This window comes from Camelus bactrianus, chromosome 3 (genome assembly GCF_048773025.1).
Source record: "Camelus bactrianus isolate YW-2024 breed Bactrian camel chromosome 3, ASM4877302v1, whole genome shotgun sequence".
NCBI lineage: Eukaryota > Metazoa > Chordata > Mammalia > Artiodactyla > Camelidae > Camelus > Camelus bactrianus.
The window spans coordinates 25,187,028-25,210,548 of record NC_133541.1 but is presented as its reverse complement, the minus strand read 5'-3'; the positions used below and the strand labels follow the sequence as shown (position 1 = coordinate 25,210,548).

At 41.7% G+C, this 23,521-nt stretch overlaps 1 protein-coding gene across 4 annotated transcripts in view; it reads left to right on the top strand.

The window, feature by feature from the left end:
- The window catches only part of ADAMTS12 (ADAM metallopeptidase with thrombospondin type 1 motif 12), a 287,771-nt gene that overhangs the window by 199,482 nt on the left and 64,768 nt on the right, over positions 1-23,521 (top strand). For 3 of the 4 annotated variants that reach the window (XM_045517090.2, XM_010955560.3, XM_074356860.1), the window contains 4 exons: positions 4,715-4,848; positions 11,711-11,831; positions 19,953-20,197; positions 22,107-22,245. In XM_045517090.2, coding sequence (XP_045373046.2) covers positions 4,715-4,848; positions 11,711-11,831; positions 19,953-20,197; positions 22,107-22,245 — 639 coding nt within the window. Of the gene's footprint in view, positions 1-4,714; positions 4,856-11,710; positions 11,832-19,952; positions 20,198-22,106; positions 22,246-23,521 lie in introns of those variants that run through there. The other variant, XR_006725097.2, reaches the window with a different exon arrangement.

Below are 23,521 nucleotides of genomic sequence, written 5' to 3'. Positions count from 1 at the left end.
AGCAGAATAGAGAAGGCAGCCTTTGATTCAATCAGTTCATTCAGTTACCTGCACTTCCTTTGAGAGGATTAATCAGTGTGAGGGTGAGAGTCAGCCATCGATTAGTTTCAGAGTTTTCACTTAGCTGAACTTAAAGTTTAGCTTCATTTAGAGTTTTCACTTAGCTTAATAAATCTGTATGGAAGCTAGAGGGAAAAAAATCACATGAGCCAGACAAAAGGATATGTGAGGACAGGTGAATATGCCTGAGACAGTGAAAACACTCAGCTCAGCTCTGTGGGTGTTAAGGGATCCATGAGGGTGGTACCTGGGCAGAGACTCTCTGATGGTCCTGATGACCCTGGAGAACTAAGAGCATCCATTGCTCCTCCTGCCTCCTTCTGTGGAGCCCTGTGTCATAGGCCCAACTAGACATGCCCAGAGCACCATGAAAGACAGAGGCCAGAGGGAAGGACAGGGAAACGGGTCCTCAGGGTCAGCCTTATAAACCGCTTCAATAGCCCTGAACCCTCAGTTCACAAAGGATGCTTTCAATCACGGGGTTCTTTCTGGCCTTGAGCATGACAGTAGAGTGCAAGCACTGGGAGTCACTGTAGTGGGTCTGCACGCTGCTGCTGTTGCACGAGAATTATTTACTAGCTATTCCTAAGGCTCCACAGACCGCTGTCCTCATAGTCAATAAGAATCTGTGCTTTTTACTTGTAGTGCACTTCAGTTAGTTCAGACAGCGGACTGTCTAATCCTGAAAGATTTCAAGATGAGTATTATCCAGTATCACAGAAGCAAGATGAAGAGAAGTCTTGAAATTCGGGCCTCTCTTTGTGGAGATGTGTCATGATTATCACTGGGGAAGGGAGACCTTCCCAGTTTTCTTATTTAAGGGCCAAGACATTATTTATAAAAGGAGTACCTGCTTCTTATTTAAAATGCAAGTGTATATAATACAATGAAATAAAAAGAAATTCTTCCCACCATACCTTATTCCTCAGAGGCAACCAACGTTAACAGCAGGTTTTCATTTGCACATGAATGGAATCATACTTTGCTGATTCTACAGCTTTCTTGAGTCATTGAGGAGAACAGCATGACATTACAGTTTATCTCATTCCTCATAGTAACTGCATAGCCTTCTGTTGTGTAAATACAACTCAATTGGTCCATTTCTTCCTGGAGAAACAGTTAATGGCTGCAGTGAACAACCTTGACTTTTGTCACTACGGTCAAGTTCATTTTTATGACTGAGTTCATGATCTCTCAGGATCAAGTTGATCTCTTTGCCACTTGGTCCAAAAGTTTCTCCCTAACAGCGTTGATCACTGCCATGTCTGTTAATTAATAAACGTGGGTTAAGAGGCTTTTCTGGAGGTAACGATCTGCTAGTATTCATTGGGAATGGTAATAACAACCACATTTAAACAACTGCTCTATGCCAGTTACCTTACTGGAGGTTTCAGTATGTTACCCTCTGAAAACCCCTTGTGTGCAGACTAAAGACCAGAATGCCTTGGGCAAGATGTAGGAGTCAGGGCTGGGATTTGAATCCCTATGAATCTAACTCCAAAATTCATGTGGAGAGTCCTCCAGGCTGTGCTTATCCCTGCCCCTCCCGTGCCTCCGAGTCCTCCCCGGCCAGGGACAGGATCCCTCCTTCGCACACTGTGCTGGCCGGCAGCAGCTGATCAAAGCACGGATGACTGGCATGCCCCTGAGGACACTGTGGTTTGGCCGAGGAGCCTGTGAAATCCATAGTCTCGGAAGTATAGAGCTGTGAGGACCTCCGTAGTCGTCGTATGGGGGGGATGGCTTTGAACCAGGTGCATGGTCACGGAAAAGAAAAGTCATGGAACCACCTGCTGACCTAGCCAGATCTAGAATTCTTTCTGCTAAACTGACAAGACAGCAGTTGTTTAGAAAATAGCAACACAGAGCATGAAATCAGTGCAGAGTTGATAGAAATGACATAATCGGAAGGAAAAGAGCCTATTTCAGGAAAGATTTGTATATGCCTGGGAAAGAGACCCGAGCCAGCATTATAAAACACGTGTCTTTCAACTGCTACAAAAGAAGGTTGGGCTGATAGATGCATGGCTTATTGGGGCAACTGCAGGGGACTTTTAAAATTTATGAGTTTGTGACTAAGAGGTGAAAACAACAACCATAACAGATGTCATTTGTCAAGCACTTACTGTATACCTGGTATCATGCTGAGTGCTTGACATACGATCTCTGTCTTAATCCTCACAATTACCTTGCAGAGTAGGTATGATTATCCCCATTTTTCAGATGAGAAAACTGAGTCACAGAAAGGTTAAGGAACTTTCTCAGAGTAATATTAGACCTTCATGAGCTAGAACTTTTCTATCTGCTCTCTGTAGAAGTTGCTGGATCCAGAGGCTGATAATTCTCACTGTATTTCAGTTCCATGAAAGAAATATTAAAATGGAGTCCAGTTGGCATTCTACCAAGGTTGCTTCTCAGAGATGATCCATGAATAAATGCATCACCTAATAATGTAAAGGCGGTAACTTTAACGATTTCATCAAAGACATTATTAAAGAAAATTCTGTGCCTTTATGATACGGGTTAATGGTGTGAACTCTGAGCTAAACCTGGGTTTTGCTCTGCCACTCAGACTGCGAGATCTTGGGAAACAGTCTCTCTGTGCCTAAATTTTCTCTGTTAAATGGGGCTAATAAAAGGACTAACATCATAGTGTAGTTGTGATTGTTAAGATGAGATAAGATAACCACTGCAGAGCACACAAAGACCTGGGAAGTAATGCTCGAGTAATATGTTGCCTGTTGTTTTAACAAGCAAAATTCCCTTTAACTCACTAAATAAACAAGACTAGCAAAAGTCTCTGGATGGCTTTATCCTACAAGGAGTGAGTCAAACAGCACAAGCCCAGAGGGAGTAAAACTAAGGCAAACATTGGGACTTCGCCAATCTGGAATTCAAAACAGTGCTTGACTTTGGGTGGGGGTTTACTTGCTATGAGGAGCCATTTATACAACCGAGAGAGACGCCCTCAGTTTTGCACTCTAGGTACCTCTAGTCCCAATCCTCCCCAGCAGGCTGGAACAGATAATTCCTTTAGAAACGGAATTATTCAGGGCTGCTTTCTCTTTTTACTTTATGTGTCTAAATACAAAATCTCAAGTCTAAATTCTAAAGCGCAAATCAAAGTCTTATTTAAAAGCATTTCCCCCGCCTCCATCCTTCTACTTAACAGCCCAATGTTTCAGAAAATGATTCCCTGGACTCAGCACACCTGGCTGGATGTTTGCATCTCTCGGAGAGCAGAATTGCTCCCAGGTGGCCCCCTCGAAATACTTCTATTCCAGTTCAGGCAGTGAGAGAGCTAACCTTGCGGCCAGGAATGAAGATTTACAATAATCCCGAGTCATGCCTTGGCCCCAGAGTCTCCTGGCTGTTTTCCATCGGCACTTGGTGCAGTAATCTCTCCAACTCATTTTGACTTTGTTCGTTTTCTCAGACAGCTTACCCACTGCACTTTATATAAGATCAGTTGGTACCTTGATTTGCTCTTACCCATCTCCTTTGCTCTTTGAAGAGATGCTTTTGAAACTGTCAAGTTCCACCAGGGTTTCAGTGCGTGAGCTTCTGCTCTCAGTTGTACTTGTGGAAGTTGTACACTTTTCTTTCCCACGTGGGTCACTGCATCCTTGAGCAGCCGTGCCTTGAGTTGTGCATCTGGCCTTGCATTTGGTGTCCGACACTGAGGTGGGTCCATGGCAAATGGCCCTGTGGCTGGTGTCATTGAGCCTCCAGCTGGCCACACCACCAAGAAAACTTATAGCCTTTCCCCCAATAAACAGATCCAAAAGAGATCCCAAAAGAACCTTTCTGAGGAGGACATTCTCAAGTTTTTCACTTAAAGAAAACAAGACAGAACATTCCAAAGAAAATGACTATTTGAATGCTTATCAGATACATGCATCACCCATTAAAATTTTTAAGGGAATTTATGTCTTAAAAAAGTTCTCTCTTTCTGGTTATTCCAAGTACCTATGTATAGAAATGCACTGAATTAAGTAAACCTTCAGAAAAAGCAGCTCTGTGCAGGAGATCACCCTGTCTTCATTCACAAGGGAACAGAAAATTGAACCTTAGAATGGATTCAATGGAGGACCCAGCACGATGGGGTGGGCCACTATGATAAATAGGCAGGTTGGCTTCTGCTTTGGCAAAAAAACAGATCTTTTGTTTCCATGTGGTTATAAATCTGTGTCTAAGGACTTGGACTTGAGGAGAATAAGAGAGACTATTTGTTGGGAGTGGGCTTATGACTGTGGCAGTGGTGTTAGTGGTCCCCCCGGAGGTCGGCTTACTTTGCTGCAGACAATGCGCAGGCATCATGCTTGTCCTGCATCACTGGTTGCTGTTACCAATTTTCTAGGTTAACCCCAGATGCTCAGTGTTTTATTTTCACAAGCACAGTTCAACATTGGATTGAAAGGTCTCATCATTTGTAACAACAAAAGGCCTACTATTTTAAAGCAATCTTCCCAATTAAATTTGTTATAAAGCTCTTTAGAAGAAAAAAGCCTACATTCCATCATGTGTCACGGAAGGGTAAAAGATGGGGCTCTCCAGATTAACGACACTTGGGAGGTCATACGTATGAAATCCTGGGGGGAGGGTTCTGAGCTCAAAAGCTAACTTGCAAGGATTTGTCTCTTTTTCACTTTAGCACATCCCTGTGAGCTGTACTGCCGACCCATAGATGGCCATTTTTCCGAGAAAATGCTGGATGCTGTCACTGATGGTACCCCTTGCTTTGAAGGTGGCAACAGCAGAAATGTCTGTATTAATGGCATATGTAAGGTATTGGGTATGTTTCCTTAATCTATGACTTTATAAAATCATAATTTTTATTAATTCAGGAAGTCAGACGTTCTAACCTTTTGCTTTCCCGGCATTTGCATGTGGTCTGGTTTTTTCGTATGGTCTGTGAGACAAGACTTCTTAGCACTCATCAAAGTGACAGTTAGGGAACTGAATAGTTTTCCTCCAGTGTCATCTTCATTTCCTGATCTGTTGATGTGCTCTGGGGTAGTATTTTAGGCTTGGAGCTGGGTCCGATTGAAGAAGAACCAAATTAAAGGAGGAATTATTAGAAAAAGACAACTCGAATTATCTCAGTGGTATTAAGTTATTCATTGGTTGCTTGTCAACAGAGGAATTAAATTTGAGGAAAACCTGAAATTAATAATTGTATAGTGTTTTTCACAAAGAATTTTCACATTTAATTCTTCATGGATCACCAACATGATCTTAGGAAGAGTGAGATGGCTTGACCAGTGGTTATACAGCAGGTCTTCTGATTTCTAGTTAATGTTTCCACACTGACTCTCTGAAGAAACTCTGCCTTTACATAAATTACTTAGATTTGATTTTCTTAAAAAGCTTTTATGTGTGCAGTCATTGAAGAATTTCTCCCCATTGCTCAGTCTGCTTTGCAAGAAACAGATGAACAAGTTCTGTGATCCAACACCCGGGCATAAATCTCAGTTTAAAGAGGTGTTTTTAATCAATGAAAGAAAAACCATAAAAATATTCAATTAACTATTACTAAAGCACAATGGTTTATGCTCAGGCTGTAGAATATGAACTCAGTACCACTGTTTGGTACTTATATAGCCCCATACATCTTTCTAAAACTCAATTTCCTTTTGTAAAATTGAAGTATTAACAGATTTTCTTAGTCGGGGTTGTCAGAAAATGTCCTATGTGTTAAGCCCTTAACAGAGCGCCTGACACACAATAAATTCTTAACATATTTTATTTGTTTTTACAAACAATTATCATAATTGTTTTTCCATTGGACCAACTTGATGCCATGAAAAGCTCCTGCCCAGAAATGTTTAGCACCCTGGGAAGGTGAGTTTATCGCCTTGCAGTTGCCTGTGGACTTAATCCAGCGGTGACCAAAGCACAGGAGGCAACATGGTGATTTCCAGGACTGAGTACATTAACAGCAAGCCTGAATCAGACTCTAAATTGGAACTGAACTAGAGCTCAGGCAGAATTCTCTCTCTAACACACTAATTACCATTGTAGCTACAGAGAGCCAAAAATAGCATATTTTTAGGTTAGATCTATTCCCTAGAGAGGGAAAAAGTTTATTTAGCTAATTTAGGCCGAAACAGCCCCTCACCATCTAAGGCAGTGGTTCTCAGGCCTGGCTGCCTATTAGAATTAGCTGGAGAGCGTTTAAAAACTGATGGTGGCTCTATCTCCAACCTGTTAATTCAGAATTGCTGGGATCTGGGGCCTGGGCATTGATATTTTAAAAACTCCCCAGGTGATTGCTGTATGCTGTTAGGGCTGAGAACTTCAGTCATCAAGAAATGAATGTGATGCTAAAATTATCTTTTAGACCTAAATGCCTTTGCATGCATAGAGACAGTATCTTTAGCTTGTGATGAAAAACAGGTGTTTTGAACAAAACATAGGTGGTCTCGGGTATGTCTTGAAACCAATTAAATCAGCTTAACAGGGTAAGCCAGATTCTCTCAGCTGGGCTTCCTCTTTCTGGAAACCAGTTAGTACCTTTTAGAAGCTTTTATATATATATGTATTTTTTTTTTATTGAAGTATAGTCAGTTTGCAGTGTTGTGTCAGTTTCTGGTGTACAGCATAATGCTTCAGTCATACATGAACATACATATATTCATTTTCATATTCTTTTTCACTGTAAGTTACTATAAGATACTGAATATAGTTCCCTGTGCTATACAGTATGAACTTGTTTATCTATTTTATATATATTAGTTAATATTTGCAAATCTCAAACTCCCAATTTATCCCTTCCCATTCTCTTCCCCCTCTTCCCCCCTAACCGTAAGTTTGTAGAAGCTTTAGTTACTCACTTTCTGCCTATACCACTCTGAGCTAAGTTTTTAAGCTGAAAAATTATGTCAAATAAAATTTACCTTAATAGCCTAAATATAATTTATCTTTTGAAGATCCAGGTTGTAGATATGTTCAGCTTTTGTTAGTCTTACTCATTTACCACAGTTTTTTCAAGGGGAATTGAACATGTATTGAAATAAAAAGTTACACCACTGGAAAAGAATATATATGGTGTCTAATTCATCTTCTTTGTGGATATGAAAATATTTTCTGATATCCCTATAAATAGTCATTATATTTGCTTATACTCATATTTAGCTATTTTGAAATTATATTTGCCAATATGTTGGCGTGTTAGATTTGCAGATTCTGTTGTCAAGAGAATTATCAAATTTTGACTAGAACTGAAATTGTTATAGGACGTAACTATCTGTGCCCCTCCCCCTCCCATTTTTTAAACTCATACTGAACTCCTAAGCTTATTTATCACAGATATAAATGGAAACAGTGACTTTTCAGGATATCACTTATTTTTAATCATAAGTGTGACATGGAATAAGCTTTTAAATATATGAGCAGATATTCCCACTCCTCTTCCAACTTTCCCAGCTCTGCAGCCTTACCGACTGTCTCAAGACAGCCGGCTAACATTCCAGCTCGCTCACCCCTTTCTTTGGTAATCAGTTATTTGGCTCTCAGTTCCTTCGCGCTTCCCCGTCCTGCCAGACAGCAGAGCTTTGGCAACATTTCCTCCCCAAACAGCTTAGCTGCCCTGATCCATCACATCAGCTGTTCCCAGACTTCTTCTCTAGGCCGTCCATCAACCTCTGACCCCAGGACCCTGATTCTGATTGACCTAACACAATGATTTTTTGCTCTTGTGATCAGTCTACTGATGTTTCTTAAAATGGCTGGGACCGAATCTCATCTTGGAGCCAGGCATTCTTCCAGTCTCTACCTTTGCCAAGGGGCCACGGAAGGAAACAAGTACTTTCTCGGCGCATTAGGTCATGGCGCCAGTTGGTATTTCAATCCTTGGTCACTTGAGAAATTATAGAATAAAACAGTAAAACGATGTTAACTCATAGGGGAAAGATGAGAATCGGTAAGAAAACACATTACTTACTCACTCATGTAGGGCTGAAAACCTAGTGAATGACTGGGATCTGATTTCTCTAAAGAGTGTTCAAGATAGGATGCTCTTCAGTCCAAAAGACAGGGTCAAGAATTGATGATGCACTTTTGCACAGGAAAAGAAATAGTCATCAGAATAAAGAGTCAACCTACAGAGTGGGAGAAAATGTTTGCAAACCATATATATGATAGGAGTTATTATCTAAAATGTATGAGAAACTCCCACAGATCAATAGCAGAAAAACAAATAACCTGATTTAAAAACGAGCAAAAGACTTGAATAGACATTTCTCCAAAAAAGACATACAAATGGCCAACAGGTATATGAAAAAGTGTTCAACATCATTAAACGTCAGAGAAATACAAATGAAAACTCTTGAGATACCACCTCACACGTGTTAGAATGGCTATTAAAGAACAAAAGGTAACAAGTATTGGTGTGAACAGGGAGAAAAGGGAACCCTTGTGCACTCTTGGTGGGAATGTACAACGGTGCAGCCACTATAGAAAACAATATGAAAGTTCCTCAAAAAATTAAAAATACTTACTTTTTAATTAAATTAAAATTTAATTTTTACCATATGACCCAGCAATCCTACTTCTGGGTATATATCCAAAAGGACTGAAATCAGGATCTTAAAGAGATACCTGTATTTCCATGTTTATTATAGCATTATTTACAATAGCCAAGATATGGGAAGAACCCAAATGCTTATCAACAGATGAACAGATAAAGAAAAATACCATATGATATCACTCATATGTGGAATCTAAAAAAAAAAAAAAGGGTGGGGGACACTAATGAATTCATCTACAAAACAGAAACAGACTCACAGACATAGTAAAAAATCTTATGTTTACCAGGGGAAAGGGAGTGGGAAGGGATAAATTTGGGAATTTGAGATTTGCAAATTGTTAACCACTATATATGAAAATAGATTAAAAAAACAAATTTCTTCTGTATAGCACAGGGAACCATATTCAATATCTTGTAATAACCACTAATGAAAAAGAGTGTGAAAATAAATATATGTATATATATGCATGACTGGGACATTATGCTGGACACCAGAAATTGGCACACTGTAACTGACTATACTTCAGTTAAAAAAAAAAAAAGAAAAGAAAAGAAAATGTGGCATATACACTTCTTTTAGAAAAGAGAAAATCCTACCATTTTGGCAACATGGATGAGTCTGGAGGATGTTATGATAGGTGAAACAAGCCAGTCACGGAATGACAAATGCTACATGAATCCACTTATATGAAGCTCTGAACTAGTGAGATTCATAGAGGCAGGGAAGAGGACGGTGGTTGCCAAGGTCTGTAGAGAGGGACCAATGAAGGGTCGCTGTTCAACGGGTAGAAAGTCTCAGTTATGTAAGATGAGTAAGTCGTAGAGATGCTGTTGTTAACAGTACTGCATTGTGCACTTAGGTTTTGTGAAGAGGGTAGAGCTCATGTTAAATGTTCTTACCACACGCAAAACGAAGGGACACAAGGGAACTCTTGGAGCTGACGATATGTCTATTACCTGGATTGTGGCGCTGGTTTCACAGGTGTTTGTAGGCATCCAAACTCATCAAACTGTAAAATTGAATATGTGCAGCATTTTATATATTAGCTATACCCCTAAGAAGGCTGGTTTTTAAAGAAAGAACTAATGATGTGATGGGAAATTAAAGTGATTTTCTTTAAAAAAAAAAAGTTGCCTATTGGGGTGGCTACCTGGCATCCTAAGAGTTGCATCAGAGGAGCCGTGCTGGAGTCCTTGTCTGCGTTTGGTAGCAGCAGCAGGGCCACCTCTGATTCTGCTGAAGGCGGAGAGATGACATCTATTGCCAGAATACACGCCATGGAGGAGGAGAGGGATGTCTGTTCATTTTCCACTGAGAGCCCTTATGTTTTACGTGTAGCGAGGAGGACTGGCCTTCTGTTGTACTCAGTTCAGGGTTGACTGTGCTGTGTGCAGCTGATGGGAGGAGCAGGTGGGATGGAGTGCCCACAAGAAGCATTTACTATGCACTGGACCAGCATGTTGGGGAGTGTGTCTTTCCGTCCCCAACCCCACCTCCCAGGGATACAGGCAAACATTGCTAGAGAGGAGCTCAAGGTATTTGTTTTTCTGACTCTCTTTCCTTTTTATCTCACATTTTTTAATCCATCCCCTTTTGATCAAGATTTTTAAAAAGATTTTAAAATGAGTATGTCTCAGAGTAAGTTTCCTGGTCTCATTCCCAATCGGTGAAGGAATGAAGGTCACTGGGAATAGAATTTGTAAATGTCAGCTTATTAGAGATACTCAAGTTGATGTAAACATATCACTTGTGAAGGGCTGGCATTTTACTCACAACCACTGAAGGCACACATCCTTTCTTTCCTTTCCGTTGTGATTAGCGTGACTGTTTTTTTTTTTTTTTAATCTCCTAGCATTTTATTTTTCCCAACTGGGTCCAATAGCACAATCTTTGGACCTAAAGGAAAGCACAGATTAGGTTAACCTGAGGAATGATGCTGTTTTCTGTCCGTGGGATCAATTCTGTTTAGCTGGTGGAGAGAGGATGGTGTTTAAAGGCCTAAACTCTTCTTCCTTTCAGTCGATTTGAGGTGGCTTTAAAATAAGAAAGAGAATTCTCTTTGGGCGAGAAAAAAAGACTATGTGGGCACAATTCTTCCTAAACAGGAAAGAAAAATTCAACTACTAGAATATAGTGTAGTTTTCCTTCTACCACTGAAATGTGGTTCAGGAATACAGGCCGTAGAAGAGAGCGAGTGACCAAGAACTTCAGTGGAAGTTCACATGTTCCATGACTTTCAGTCTGAGTGCCATGGTTCTTTGGTATCTGATGCTACCAGACACCCCAAGTTTAATGCTCTCGTTTTCCAGACTGGGAATCAGATGGGAAAGACTTGGCTGTATTGGTGGGCTGAGGAGAAGGAACCCGGGGAGAGGGAAAGATGGTCTTTCAGGAGGCCCAGTGCACAGAACACTGAGAAGTGATCCCTTCCAGGGCACAGGGCACAATTAGTCTTGGCTCAGGGGAGAAATAACCAGTTCTTCCTCTGCAGCTGGAGGGAAGGAGGCCAGGGTGGCTGGGACACGGCTATGTGTGATGTGCAGAGGGGACTGGGGTCTTGAAGACTCCGAAGGATCTGGTGCCGGGTCTGCAGGACAGAGATCTCTTCCATCACGGGACTGGAGAGGTCTCAGCATGAATTCAGGTTTCCCCCATGGCTGCCAGTTTAGACAGGAACCAGAGAGGATAACCCCAGTGAGGAATGTAAAGGGACTGAACAACCAAAATATAGGTGGAGTAGTTACATCATTCCTGGGAAATGTCACCGGAGAGGAGGGGGTGTGAGGTTTGCACATCTGAAAGGGATTTGCTGCTCCACTTACTCCGATTCAAGGATATTTTCATTGATAAATTTTTGGAAGTGTGTCCAGTTCTGCCTCTCACTCGGGAAATTAGAGACCCATTCATTGTGTACCTCATTTTCCTCTAAGCAGCTATTTCCTTTACCATCAGTGGATGCTGTACCTCTGGCTGCCACCAGGAAAAGGAAACATTTGTTCTTGTAATGCCCCCAGCCTGCATCTCATCCACAGCAAAGGGGGCAGGGAGAAGTCAAAGGTCCAAGGCAGGTGTGGCGTCTCCTGCCTGTGTCCTTCATCCTCGACCTCTCTTCCCTGCAGATGGTGGGCTGTGACTATGAGATTGACTCCAACGCCACGGAGGATCGCTGCGGTGTGTGCCTTGGGGATGGCTCCGCCTGCCAGACCGTGAAGAAGATGTTTAAACAGAAAGAAGGATCTGGTAATAAGCAAATAAATAATTGAAGTGGCAGGGACTGAGAATGAAGGTGAAGACTGAGTGCTATTTTTTTTTTTAAGCAGATTATGACTTTCACAGAATTGAAAATGGATGTAGCCTTCATTCCAAAGGGATAAAGGCTCCTTGGCAGTCTTAGGAAAGGGGCTGAATGCTATGCAATTTTAGGAAGCGTCCCACTGCTGCTGTAGGGACCTAAGGTGGCCTTGTGGCCACCTGTGGGACCAGGTTTAAGAGTGTGATCCTCGGGAGAGGATCCAGGGCTGAAGGCTAGTGGACGAGGAACCAGGGGAATAGAAGCCACCTGGGGAGCCATAAGGCACCGCTGGCTGGGGCTCCCTTACAGGGAGGCATTGGGAAGAAGAGCAAGTTAAAGCAAGCCTGCCTTGCCTCCCCTTTGGTCCTGAAGGTACACTCCAATTCTTCTGCCTTTAAACCCATTGCTGTCTTCTCTGCCCTCTCTTGCGTATTTGTCCTTCTCAGCCAGCTTCTCATCTCCTCTCTCCCCCAGTTCTCTTGTTACTGTATTGCAATTGTGATATTGTACCCCCAGCATTAAAATACTGGGTATAGTCACTTTCTGACTCCAGCTCAAAGATGTAAATCTCAGAATCCTCCCTGTTGCGTTTCCTAAAGTATTCTTTTCTCCTGGTCTCTCCACCCGGCAGTGGTCTTTTTGTCATTGCTGCTGTTCGGTGGGTGGCAGTGATCGGCCCAGGAGGCTCACACTGTGCCTCCATCTCCCTGGTCAAGAGGGTCCCACTCGCCCTCCAGAGTCTGTGGCTTGTGGTGGTTCCTTTTGGAGGATTATTCCCAGAACAAGTGTGTGTTTATAACCGGCTGCACGGGGCTGTTGTTGTTTGGAGAAGGCTTTGTTGTCCAGTGTTTGTGCATTGATTCCCCACAGCCGTGTTATCACTGTTCTTAACCATGGCCTTGAAAGAAAACCCAGTGTGTCTTTTTTTCTGAGGGAAGTGAGAAACCATCAGGCAACACACACACACACACAACGAACTTGGGCAACAGGTGCAGAGTAGCTCTTGTGGCAAAATCGTCTCCGTTACCAGGAAATAATGAGGACATGTGATCAGTCACTCAAAAGGATTCAAAAATCCTTCAAACCTTTCATGGCCAGACTGGTCCATGGCTTCTGCCTGTGTTCTTTTTTTCCCTTCCTGCTTTACTTTGGCTGACAGCTTTTTAAAAAAAAATAGAAGGTGAAAAAGTCTGCATTAGAAATGCCCATGGCGGTCAGACCCAGCGCATCCTCCTCTCTGGCTCCTGCTGCCCTTGGCTATGGGGGTGTGAAATATCAGTCAAGACTTTTCCTTATTTGTTGTGAGTGCTTCTAAGAAAGAGAGGGGAGGGTGTGAAGGTGAAGTACACTCAGGGGCAAGAGACCAGGTACTGGTCTAGATTACCACCAACCCCAGGAGGTCACCTCTATGGGCCTCACTCAATTTCTGAGACCCCTTCCAAGCCTGGGTGGCATTTCCTGTCTTCCCTCTGTCTCAGGCCTCAGGGCTGATCATGAGTTAGTTGATAACTAAGTGTTGAAGTTGGGCAGACTTTTCAGAAGACGGTGTCTTTATCCATGGGCTCCCTGGGATATCTCAACAACTAAGTTCCTGTCTTTCTCTGTGGAGAAGAGCTCTATTTAGTAGATCTGATGCCTCACAGCAGATGGTGGCATCTTGCCCTTTAATTAATGCCACACTTGGGGAACAAAAGACCCACCGACTTGTAGATCGTCCATAATAGCTTCTGTTTCCTCTTTGGGGAAAAGAGAAAAGAGTTGGTATTAGGTGTAGTGCGTGGTTACTGTGATTGGACGTGTCTGGAACTTGAAGAACGTAGGCCCAGAGTACTGTGTACCACAGAGTACTGTGTACCATGTACAGACATAAAGAATGGCCTTGTTCATTCATTCATTCATTCATTCATTCATTCATTCATTCATTCTATTACTTGAGAAACTCCAGTCGAGCACCCATTGTGTGCTTGGCATGGGGGGCAGAGTAACGAGTAAGACGATGGCTCTTCCCACTGCCTACTTGCCTCACACCGTCCGGGTTACAGGTCCAGAGCCCCGCTGTGACATTTGGCTCTTAGGTAGAAATTAAATGAGGAGCCTGTTTCAGAAAGAAGTTGGTAGGATATTAAGCCTGATTCTTTCAAAGGTGCCCTGGGCTTGTTACCCAGAGCCCTGGCCTTCATCCCAAACTCTTGCAGTCCCTTCTCTTTGGTCTAGAACACTGGCCCTTCATTGTCCAGTTCCTCAGCCTTGGTTTGTTTCTTGGTGCCTAATCTCCTGGATTCTGTATTACTTACCTGCCTTGGTCTTTAATATTAGCTGTCTCTTTCCTGATTTTTTTTAAGTTCTTGGCCTTAACCCATTGGCTTTCTGAAACCACCACTCCGGACTCCTCTGGCCTTCACTGACTCCTCTGGACCTCACCAGTGCTAGGCTCTCTGATCACTACACCAAGTCCTAGCCTTGCTCACACTGGCCTGCTTGGCTCTGTTGCTGAGAACAAGGGTCTGCACTCTCTGAGCACTTGAACTCTCCTACAGCAAGTATGTCACTTAACATGGTGCCCAAACCACCAGCTTTAATTCCTACCTCCTTTATTTAATCATAACCAGAATGTGCTCAACTTTTGTTTAAAGTCTTTTAATAGAATTGGAATAGCGACCCTATAAAATTCACGTTTAATTTTATATTTTAGATAATACATTTGCATCTCTATTTAGTAGACTTGCTGCACGTAATTGAGTTATTTTGAACTCTTTTGGCACACTACTAAAGTTAATTCAGTTTCCTCTGTCTGATATACCTTGCATACAATTTCCTTTTCACAATTCAGCATGTTGAAAAATCAATCTACAGTCTAGAAAGCAGAGGATGGACACAAAATGTCCCTGTTCAATAAACTGTGATTGCCAGTATCCGTATCTTTAGAATAGGAGATTCCTAGGATGCAGTAAAAGTTGCGGCTGCCTGGAACCACTTGGATGTCAACTGTCTCCTGACCCTGCATGTTTATGTGTTTAGTTCATCTTGCTGTAGCTCCCTAGGCTCTGCCACTGATTTCTTCTTTTTTTTTAGTCAAAATATTAAATTCCCATTGAGTTAGCAATTGACAACAATTGCAAATTATGCTAAAATTACCATCTTAATCCCGTAATGATGCGTGTTCTGGACTTTTGCTTGGGACCACCTAGGCTCTGGGACAAACTGAAGATCATGAATGAATGGGGCCCATCAAGAACACAGCGCAGGTCGGGGGGCAGTGGCCACAGTGTGGGGGTAGGGTCTGTACAAGTCTGGGCAGTGGGATTTGAGTCACTTTTAAGAAGAAATGATATGGCTTCATGACTCAAAGTTGCTCCTTTGCTGGACCACACGGTTCAATTTCTTTGCTGTTGATTTCAGAGAGAATAGGGACCAATCTATGATTTTAGGTGGACGAATGACACGAGGAGGTCAGTTTCGTAGAAAGACTAGTTTGCCTGGAATAAGAGAGCCCAATGCTAGGAATCAAAACATTAACCCAGGCTCGGGAGATGAGGGCCTAGAAGTTCATGTAGATGGGATGAGAATCGTATAAGAATATATTCCAGAGAAGGGACCTAAGGCAGAGTTTGTGCATACTGATAAGTGGGGACATGGCTTTCTTGAAACCAGAATAGCACCTTACTTGGAGACTGTTCTAGATCATGCTTTCCAGGCAGCCTTGGGTCAGGAGGGGTAGGGAGAGAGAGACTGGACATTTACTGGAGAAGTTTCCCGTCAAAGTTCCACCAGAGCTGGGACCCTTTGCCCCAGAGGCATTTAGGGTCAGGAAGCCCTTATCAGTGTCTGTTCCCTCTTCTCTGTTTCCTTTCCACTGGCTTCTAGCAAGTGGGTTGTGGTTGCTTACAGTGTCTTCCAAGATTCCAGTCCCCTTGCAACCCTCTTTTGAAATAATTGAGGCTAAAACTCCAAATCTAGGGCAGGAGAGTTTGACTTCTCAAAAGATCTACCAGGCACATGTACTTACTTGCACATAGCTCTTTCTCACTGTAATTAGTGTGCAGGTCAAATGCAGGTCTGTATCTGAACCAGACACTGATGCGTCACTGCTGTTGAGCCAGGCCTCAGAAGGTGGATCTGCCTTTCCCAGGAGGCATCCCACAGAAACTATGACATCTTGGCCTGCGGTGAGGATTGTTTTGCTTGCTGCAAACTGACAGCACAAATCTTTAAAAAGACAAGCTGGTAGCTGTAGATAAATTGCCTGGGTTAATAGAATCACCTCTTTATGAACACATTTTTATTTGAAGTGACAGACTGGAAACCAAATATGCCAGTGGATAACTCCTTTTTTTAGAACAGTTGAATAAGATGTACATTAGCACCAATAATCCATTGTCTCTTTTGTGACATGTCTTCAGAAGTGAGGCCAATCTTCTGCCCATCCTCAAAAGCCCTGAATGTTCTTTTAGCTGAAGGCATTCAAGACTAAGTGATGGGATGGTTTCTTCAAGTGGTGTCCATGGGCCTAGAGACACTTCCTTTGAGATCAAGATTATGTTTTCTCACTTCCCCCAACACTGATGCAAAAGGCTAGTGTTTACCTGGGAAGATGGGAGAAAAGTGATTTGCTGAATGACTATATTCATCATTCTTAATACTTTGGAGATATTCTTATCAACCTTAAAAATCTTCCCTTAACATAGAATGAACATCTCAATAACCCTCCACACCTACAACTTTTTAATATGATTCTTATTCCTGTAAGAAGACCCATGAGGATGAGACATTCAAGGGGGATTTTTTTTTTTCATCTCTATTCTACCAACCACATTTTTCCATTAAAAACACTGTACTAAGAGTTGGTTAATAAACCCTGGTTATAGGTATGTTTATTTTCCATCTAGCTGTGTGATGCAGCATAGATTTTTTTCCTTTCTTAGGAACTCAGTTTCTTCATTTTATAGACAAAGAGGTTGATAGCCATTTCCTTCCTCATAAATGTCCATTAACAGTGGGTTGGTTAAAGCACCTCATTGTTCATAGCATCATTATTTACAGTAGCCAAGATATGAAAGAAACCTGTGTCCATCAACACATAAGTAGATAAAGAAGATATATACACACATACACACATATATATACTTACACACACACACAGTGGAATACTACTCAGCCATAAAAGATGATATTTTGCCATTTGCAGGAACATGAATGGACTTGAAGAGTATTATACAAAGTGAAATAAGTCAGACAGAGACAAGTACTGTATGATATCACTTATATGTGGAGTCTAAAAAATACAACAAACTAGTGAGTATAACAAAAAAGAAGCAGACTCACAGATATAGAGAGCAAACAAACCAGTGATTACCAGTGGGGAGAGGGAAGAGGGAAGGGGTATTATGGGGGTAAGTAATTAAGAGGTACTCTATGTATGAAATAAGCCACAAGGGTATATTGTACAGCACAGGGAATATAGCCAATATTTTATAATAACTATAAATGGGATATAACCTTCAAAAATTGTGAATCACTGTATTGTATATACCTATAACATATAATACTATACACCAACTATACTTCAATAAAAAATAATAAAAGTTTTAGAAATTTTTAAAAATAGAGTGTATTTTAAAAGAAAAAAACACAGTGGGTAGGTATAATTAATGGGTTTATGTCATTTTTGTAGCTGTTTAAATGCTCAAAAAATAAGGAAATATATGTAAGGGATATTAAAGTTAAAAAGGAATAGCTAGAATAGTTCATATAGTATGATCGCACTTGTTTAAAAAAGTGTATGTATATGCACTTATACATACAAAGCAAGATTTTGGAAGAGAATCCAAGAAACTATTAACTGTAATTATCTTGGGGATGTAGGACCCTGGGTGGAGGGAAGTGGAAACTTTTACTCTTCATTTTATAGTCCTCTTTATTGTGGGCTGTTCTGTCGTGTGCAAAGGAGTCTAGTGGATATATTATAATTTTATCCTTTGGCTTCCTCCTAGGTATTTTTTTTGCAAATATATATTACAGATATTTATTACTTTTGCTCTTGGCTACATCTGCCTCAGTTGACATCTCCTGTTGACAAACTGTTTAGAAGCAGTACTTATATTTACTGAAAGCTTATATTTAAATTTGATATACCTCCCCTTTCAATTTGAAAGAATCTGTCCATGATAAATATTTTTAATTTTGGAGTTTTTTCCTCTTAAGTGGAAAATAAAAAAACAAACTCTTTGGAGGTTTTTTTTCCCAATCTGGTTTTTGTTTTGTTTTGTTTTTAAACAAGGGATAAGGTGGTTGCCACACTACTTACTGCCAGTTGGCTCTCTTGCTTGAGCTCTGCTCTGAGACCACATGCAACATCCTAAGTCAGATGATGGCTGCGGGGAGCAGTGCTCCAAAGGCATTTTAGACAATTACATTAGCCTCAATTACATGTGATAAATATTTTCCCCGAGCTATTTATAAATTAGTAGTTTTAACCAGCTGTCTCAGGCAAGTGTGTGAGGGCCCAGTGGAATTTAATCAAGTACTTCAAGCCCCACATTTTGTTTCCTTTGGATGAGAGCCGCCGGTTTAAAATAGAGCAGAAATTTGTGGCCCATACCCAGCTTCTGAGCAAATCATTTCTGCTGGCCAGCCTTAGGTTTTCAACTCCCAGGACCCCATGCCATTAGTGTCTGAGGGAAAGGGAGCAGTAAGGGCACTTTTAGGTGACAGAGATGAGGATTTGCTTGTTAGTCAAAAAAAAAAAAAAAAACAGCGAAAGAGAATGTGACAATGAATGTATGTATGTTTGTGTATAACTGAAAAATTGTGCTGTACACTGGAATCTGACACAACATTGTAAAATGACTATAACTCAATAAAAAAAAATGTTAAAAAAAAAAAAACCTAGTATATATCCAGTGGAAAATGACCAGGATGATCAGGATCTTAAAATCAAGTTCTATATGGAAAAGGTAAAGGAATGGAGAAAGTTAAGCTTAGAAAGGGGCAAAATAATCAATTATCAGAGCTGGGAGCGGGTGAGGCATCATCTCATTCAAGGTGCTTCATTGTGCAGATGACGTTCAAAGAAGTTAAATAAGTTGATAAACATCATGGAGCTCCCTTGTAGCAACGCAGAAACTAGAACTCAAATGTCTGACTCCTGTGCCTCCCGTACTCTTTTCCCAGTGCCATCCCCAAGGTCCACGTTCTTTCCATTCTGTTGCATCTATGAGGTGATGGTTCTTAAGATGCATAAATAGGGTGAATCCATAAAGAGCTCAGCCTAGAGTCTGGCAAAGAGAGGAAACTGTTATGTGTTAATTCCTTTTCTTCCCAGTATGTCTCCTACCATAACAGCCGTAGCTACAATTGATCATGGTCTTTAAGTGGATGTCTTCTGTGCCTTTTCAGAATGTTGGATTAGAACACATGAGAATAAAACATAAGTTTATATTTCATCAAAACATAAGAAAAAAAACCCCTTTCTAATGAATATAATTGTCCAGCAATATAAAAAGCTGTACTCAGAGCTATTTCTCATCACAAGCTGTATTCAAAAGCGCCAGGTGGCAATCAATCCAAGATTCCCTCTAGAATTCTCTTAATGAATTTAAGCTATGGTTAAATTACTTCTAAGAGTCTGTCTTTAATTTTCAGGCAACGAGGATGAGGGAAAGGATGGAGACACTGCAATATTTAGGGAGATTAATCTGATAGCAGCAACAAATGAGGGAGTAGAAATGCTAATGGGAAGCTGAACATTTTGAACTATTAACATATAATCACAGAATATAAATGCTGGATCAACCACAAAAACTTCAGAGCCCAATCTGCATTTATTTCACCTCTTCCCTCATGAAACTGATTACACACTGAGTCACAAAGCCCCTGAGAAGTCTACTCACGGACAAACTCCTTCCAATTCCCCATAGTTAGTACATCTACCAGTCCCAGTAAGCACCTAGGAGGAAGGCTAGGGTACTAAATGATGGGGATACTGGGAAGAGGATGGATGATGAGTCAGAAGCAGATTGTGTTCAGCTAAGCTAGCTTGCCTCTTTCATCATTGTGTCTTCTCTCCTTAGGTTATGTTGACATTGGACTGATTCCGAAAGGAGCCAGGGACATACGGGTAATGGAGGTTGAGGGAGCTGGAAACTTTCTGGCCATCAGGAGTGAAGACCCCGAAAAATATTACCTCAATGGAGGATTTATTATCCAGTGGAATGGGAACTACAAACTGGCGGGGACCATCTTTCAATATGACAGGAAAGGGGACCTGGAGAAACTGATGGCCACAGGTCCCACCAATGAGTCAGTGTGGATCCAGGTAATGCAGAAGTGAAGGAAACTGCTGACATGTGCATTAGTTAGGATTTTTCTAATTTTCTTGTCCAAGGTATTTGCTAGGGGATATTCATTAACAATCCTTAAGCCTTCTTTTAGCAAGGAACAGGGAGGGACGTGAGATACTAGTTTGTGTGCTGCTAATCCTTTATTGCCTAAAATTGCTGAAATCCACATAATGAAATGGTAGGGGCCCCCAAATCATCCATTAAGTTCAGTTACCAGTATGGTTGACACAGGCTGTTTATTTGAGGATGAGTGTTCTTCAGGTATAAAAAGGATGCTATTCTGCTGGGGAGGGTGTGGAGAAAGGGAACCCTCCTACGCTATTGGTGGGGATGTAATTTGGTGCAGCCACTATGGAAAACAGTATGGAGATTCCTTAAAAAACTAAAAATACACTTACCATATGATCAAGCAATCCCACTCCTGGGTATATATCCAGAGGAAACTCTAATTTGAAAAGATACATGCACCCCAATGTTCATAGCAGCATTATTTAATGTGTTTAAATGTCCATCAACAAATGATTGGATAAAGAAGTTGTGGTATTATTTATACACACACACACACACACACACACACACACAATGGAAGACTACTCAGCCATGAAAAAAGAACAAAATAATACTATTTGCAGCAATATGGATGGACTTAGATATTATTATACTAAGTGAAGTAAGTCAGGTGGAGAAAGACAAATATCATATGGTATCACTTCTACGTAGAATCTAAAAAATGAGACAAATGAACTTATTTACAAAACAGAAACAGACTCACAGACATAGAAAGCGAATTTAGGGTTACCAAAGTGAGAAAGGGGGGAGGGATAAATTGGGAGTTTGGGATTAGCAGATGTCCATTTTAAACACGTGGTAGGTAGTTTGCCTGCAGGAGAGGGAAATGAGGGGAAGGTCCCCAGAGTGGTGGCTACAACTCATGACCATTGTAATCCCAGAGCTGTATGCTCTGAAGGAACTAATCAGCCTGAGAGCTAGAGAAAGGGCATCACAAGGCAACAACAACAACAACAAAATTAATATTTATATTAATATTAAATACTTACATTAAAATCAATATTTATTGAGTGCTAACCATATACCAGGCACTGACCTAATCCAATCTAGTCACGTTGCATTTATTTATTTAACCCTCACAAACCACTCTATTAGTCATGCTATTATTATCCTCACTTTGTAGGTGGGGAAAATAAAGCAAACAGAGGTTAAGTAACTTAGCCATAATCACAATGTTAGTAAGTACACGAGGGCACAAGGTGACCTACCAGGCTTGTTGGAAAGGACACTCCTGGTCATTCCCTCAGAGTAATCCGCATATGATTAGACCACCCATGAATTCTCAAGGAAATTCAGTCAAGAAATAACAGAATGGAGAAGATTAGATATAGACATATGTAGATGGACAGGTGGAGGTAGAAACAGAGGTAGAGATATATTTATTTAATGGTGTTTGTTCCAATGCATCACCTCCATGACTACTTTTTTTAATTAAAGTACAGTCGATTTACAATGTTGTGTTATTTTCTGGTGTACAGCATGGTGATTCAGTTATACACACACACACATACACACACACACATATTCCTTTTCTCATTCTTTGTCGTTATAGGCTGTTACAAGGTATTAAACATAGTTCCCTGTGCCATATAGTAGGACCGTGTTGTTTATTGATTTTATTAATAGTAGTTAGTGTCTGCAAATCCCAAACTTCCAATTTATGCTTCCCCCACTTCCACCCCTGGTAACCGTAAGTCTGATTTCTATGTCCATGACTACTTTGAGATGATGGACATAGTGTGTTATTTTTATGTGATTCTGCTTTGCGGTATAAAGTCATGACAATGTTTGACATGGCCCCTCTCTGTCTTTTAGCTTCTATTCCAGGTGACCAACCCTGGCATCAAGTATGAGTACACAGTCCGGAAGGACGGCCTTGACAGTGACGTGGAGAGGCTGGTGTACTTCTGGCAGTATGGCCGTTGGACAGAGTGCAGTGTAACGTGTGGGACAGGTGAGAACAGCTGCTGTCTGTGCAGGCCCACAGCAGCTTCAGAACAGTCCGTGGAGGCCTCTAGGCCAGTGGTTTGCACTCTGTGCCCCTGGGTCTGCAGGGTTCCACAAAGATGGCCCAGGGGCCTCTGTGGGGAGTGGCCATGCGAGTCCTGGTCCAAAGAGGGGGGTGGTTTTTCCTTTACCAGCTTTATATACTGTCCTTCATGAAAGGTTTTGTTTGAAGAAAGGGTTAACATGTCTTTTTATAAAGCAAAACAGAAAGGTTTAAAACTGCTCTGGTTGAGGAAAGTCAAACAACCCACGAGAGGCGTACTTTAAACCACAGCCAAATTCAGACCGTATCTAGCTCTCCTAATTCCTAGCCCAGTGTTTTTCTTCTATCTCCGATTTACCAAATTTTCATATCTACAAGGAGAATAATTTTCCCTCATAAAGTCAAGCCTGGGAGAGATTCCTTGCTGTCCAGCATGTCAGGAAGGGGCAAGTTCTGCTATGGTAACAAAGATAGCAAAGTCTCAGGAACACGATGAAGGGTTTAACCCACCCTAAGTCAGATGCAGGTGAAGTGGCCCTGCTTCACCTTGAGCTGGGACACTGGAAATGCCTGGCTCCCAGAGAGAAACCGAAGAGGCAGGCTGGCCCTTAGCAGTGGCCTTGGCCTGGAGTAACACAAACCACTTCTGCTCACGTTTCATTGATTGGCCTTAGTCCCATGTGCGCAATCCAAGTGCAGAAAGAGGCTTCTAGCTGTAAAGGAGCACATGGACGTTTGGAGAGCGCAGACTCTCTCCGCTGCCGTGTTAGATGAACTTCCCCCCGGCCTCCGAGGGCAGGGCACAGGGGCTGTTCTGGTACTTAGGCTTCTTCACTCATTTGGGGGCTTTTGTCACGTTGGCCAATGAGAAAGCCTCTGCCTCTCTTTCTCCCCTTGGATCATGTCCAAGTCTGCTCTGGAATTTCCTACCTCTAGTGTTACTACTGTAAAACTGGGGCGGTACAAGCTGAATTGTCAGACTCAGCAATGTTGCAAAAGAATTCAAAGTGAAGGAATCGAGAGAACACAGCCTCCCCTCCCCGGGCTTCCCTCTCACGTGCTTTGTCTCCACTTCACTTGTTCACTTGCTTCTTCCCACCCTCCACCTGCCAGGAGATAGTCTGGAAAGAGGTCCAGCGACAGACTGAGTCATGTGCCATCAGCCTTGTAAGCAATTTTTGTGTTACCAACTTCTTTCTTTTCCTCCTTCAGTATAGATAACCAAGGGCAACTTTTAGAA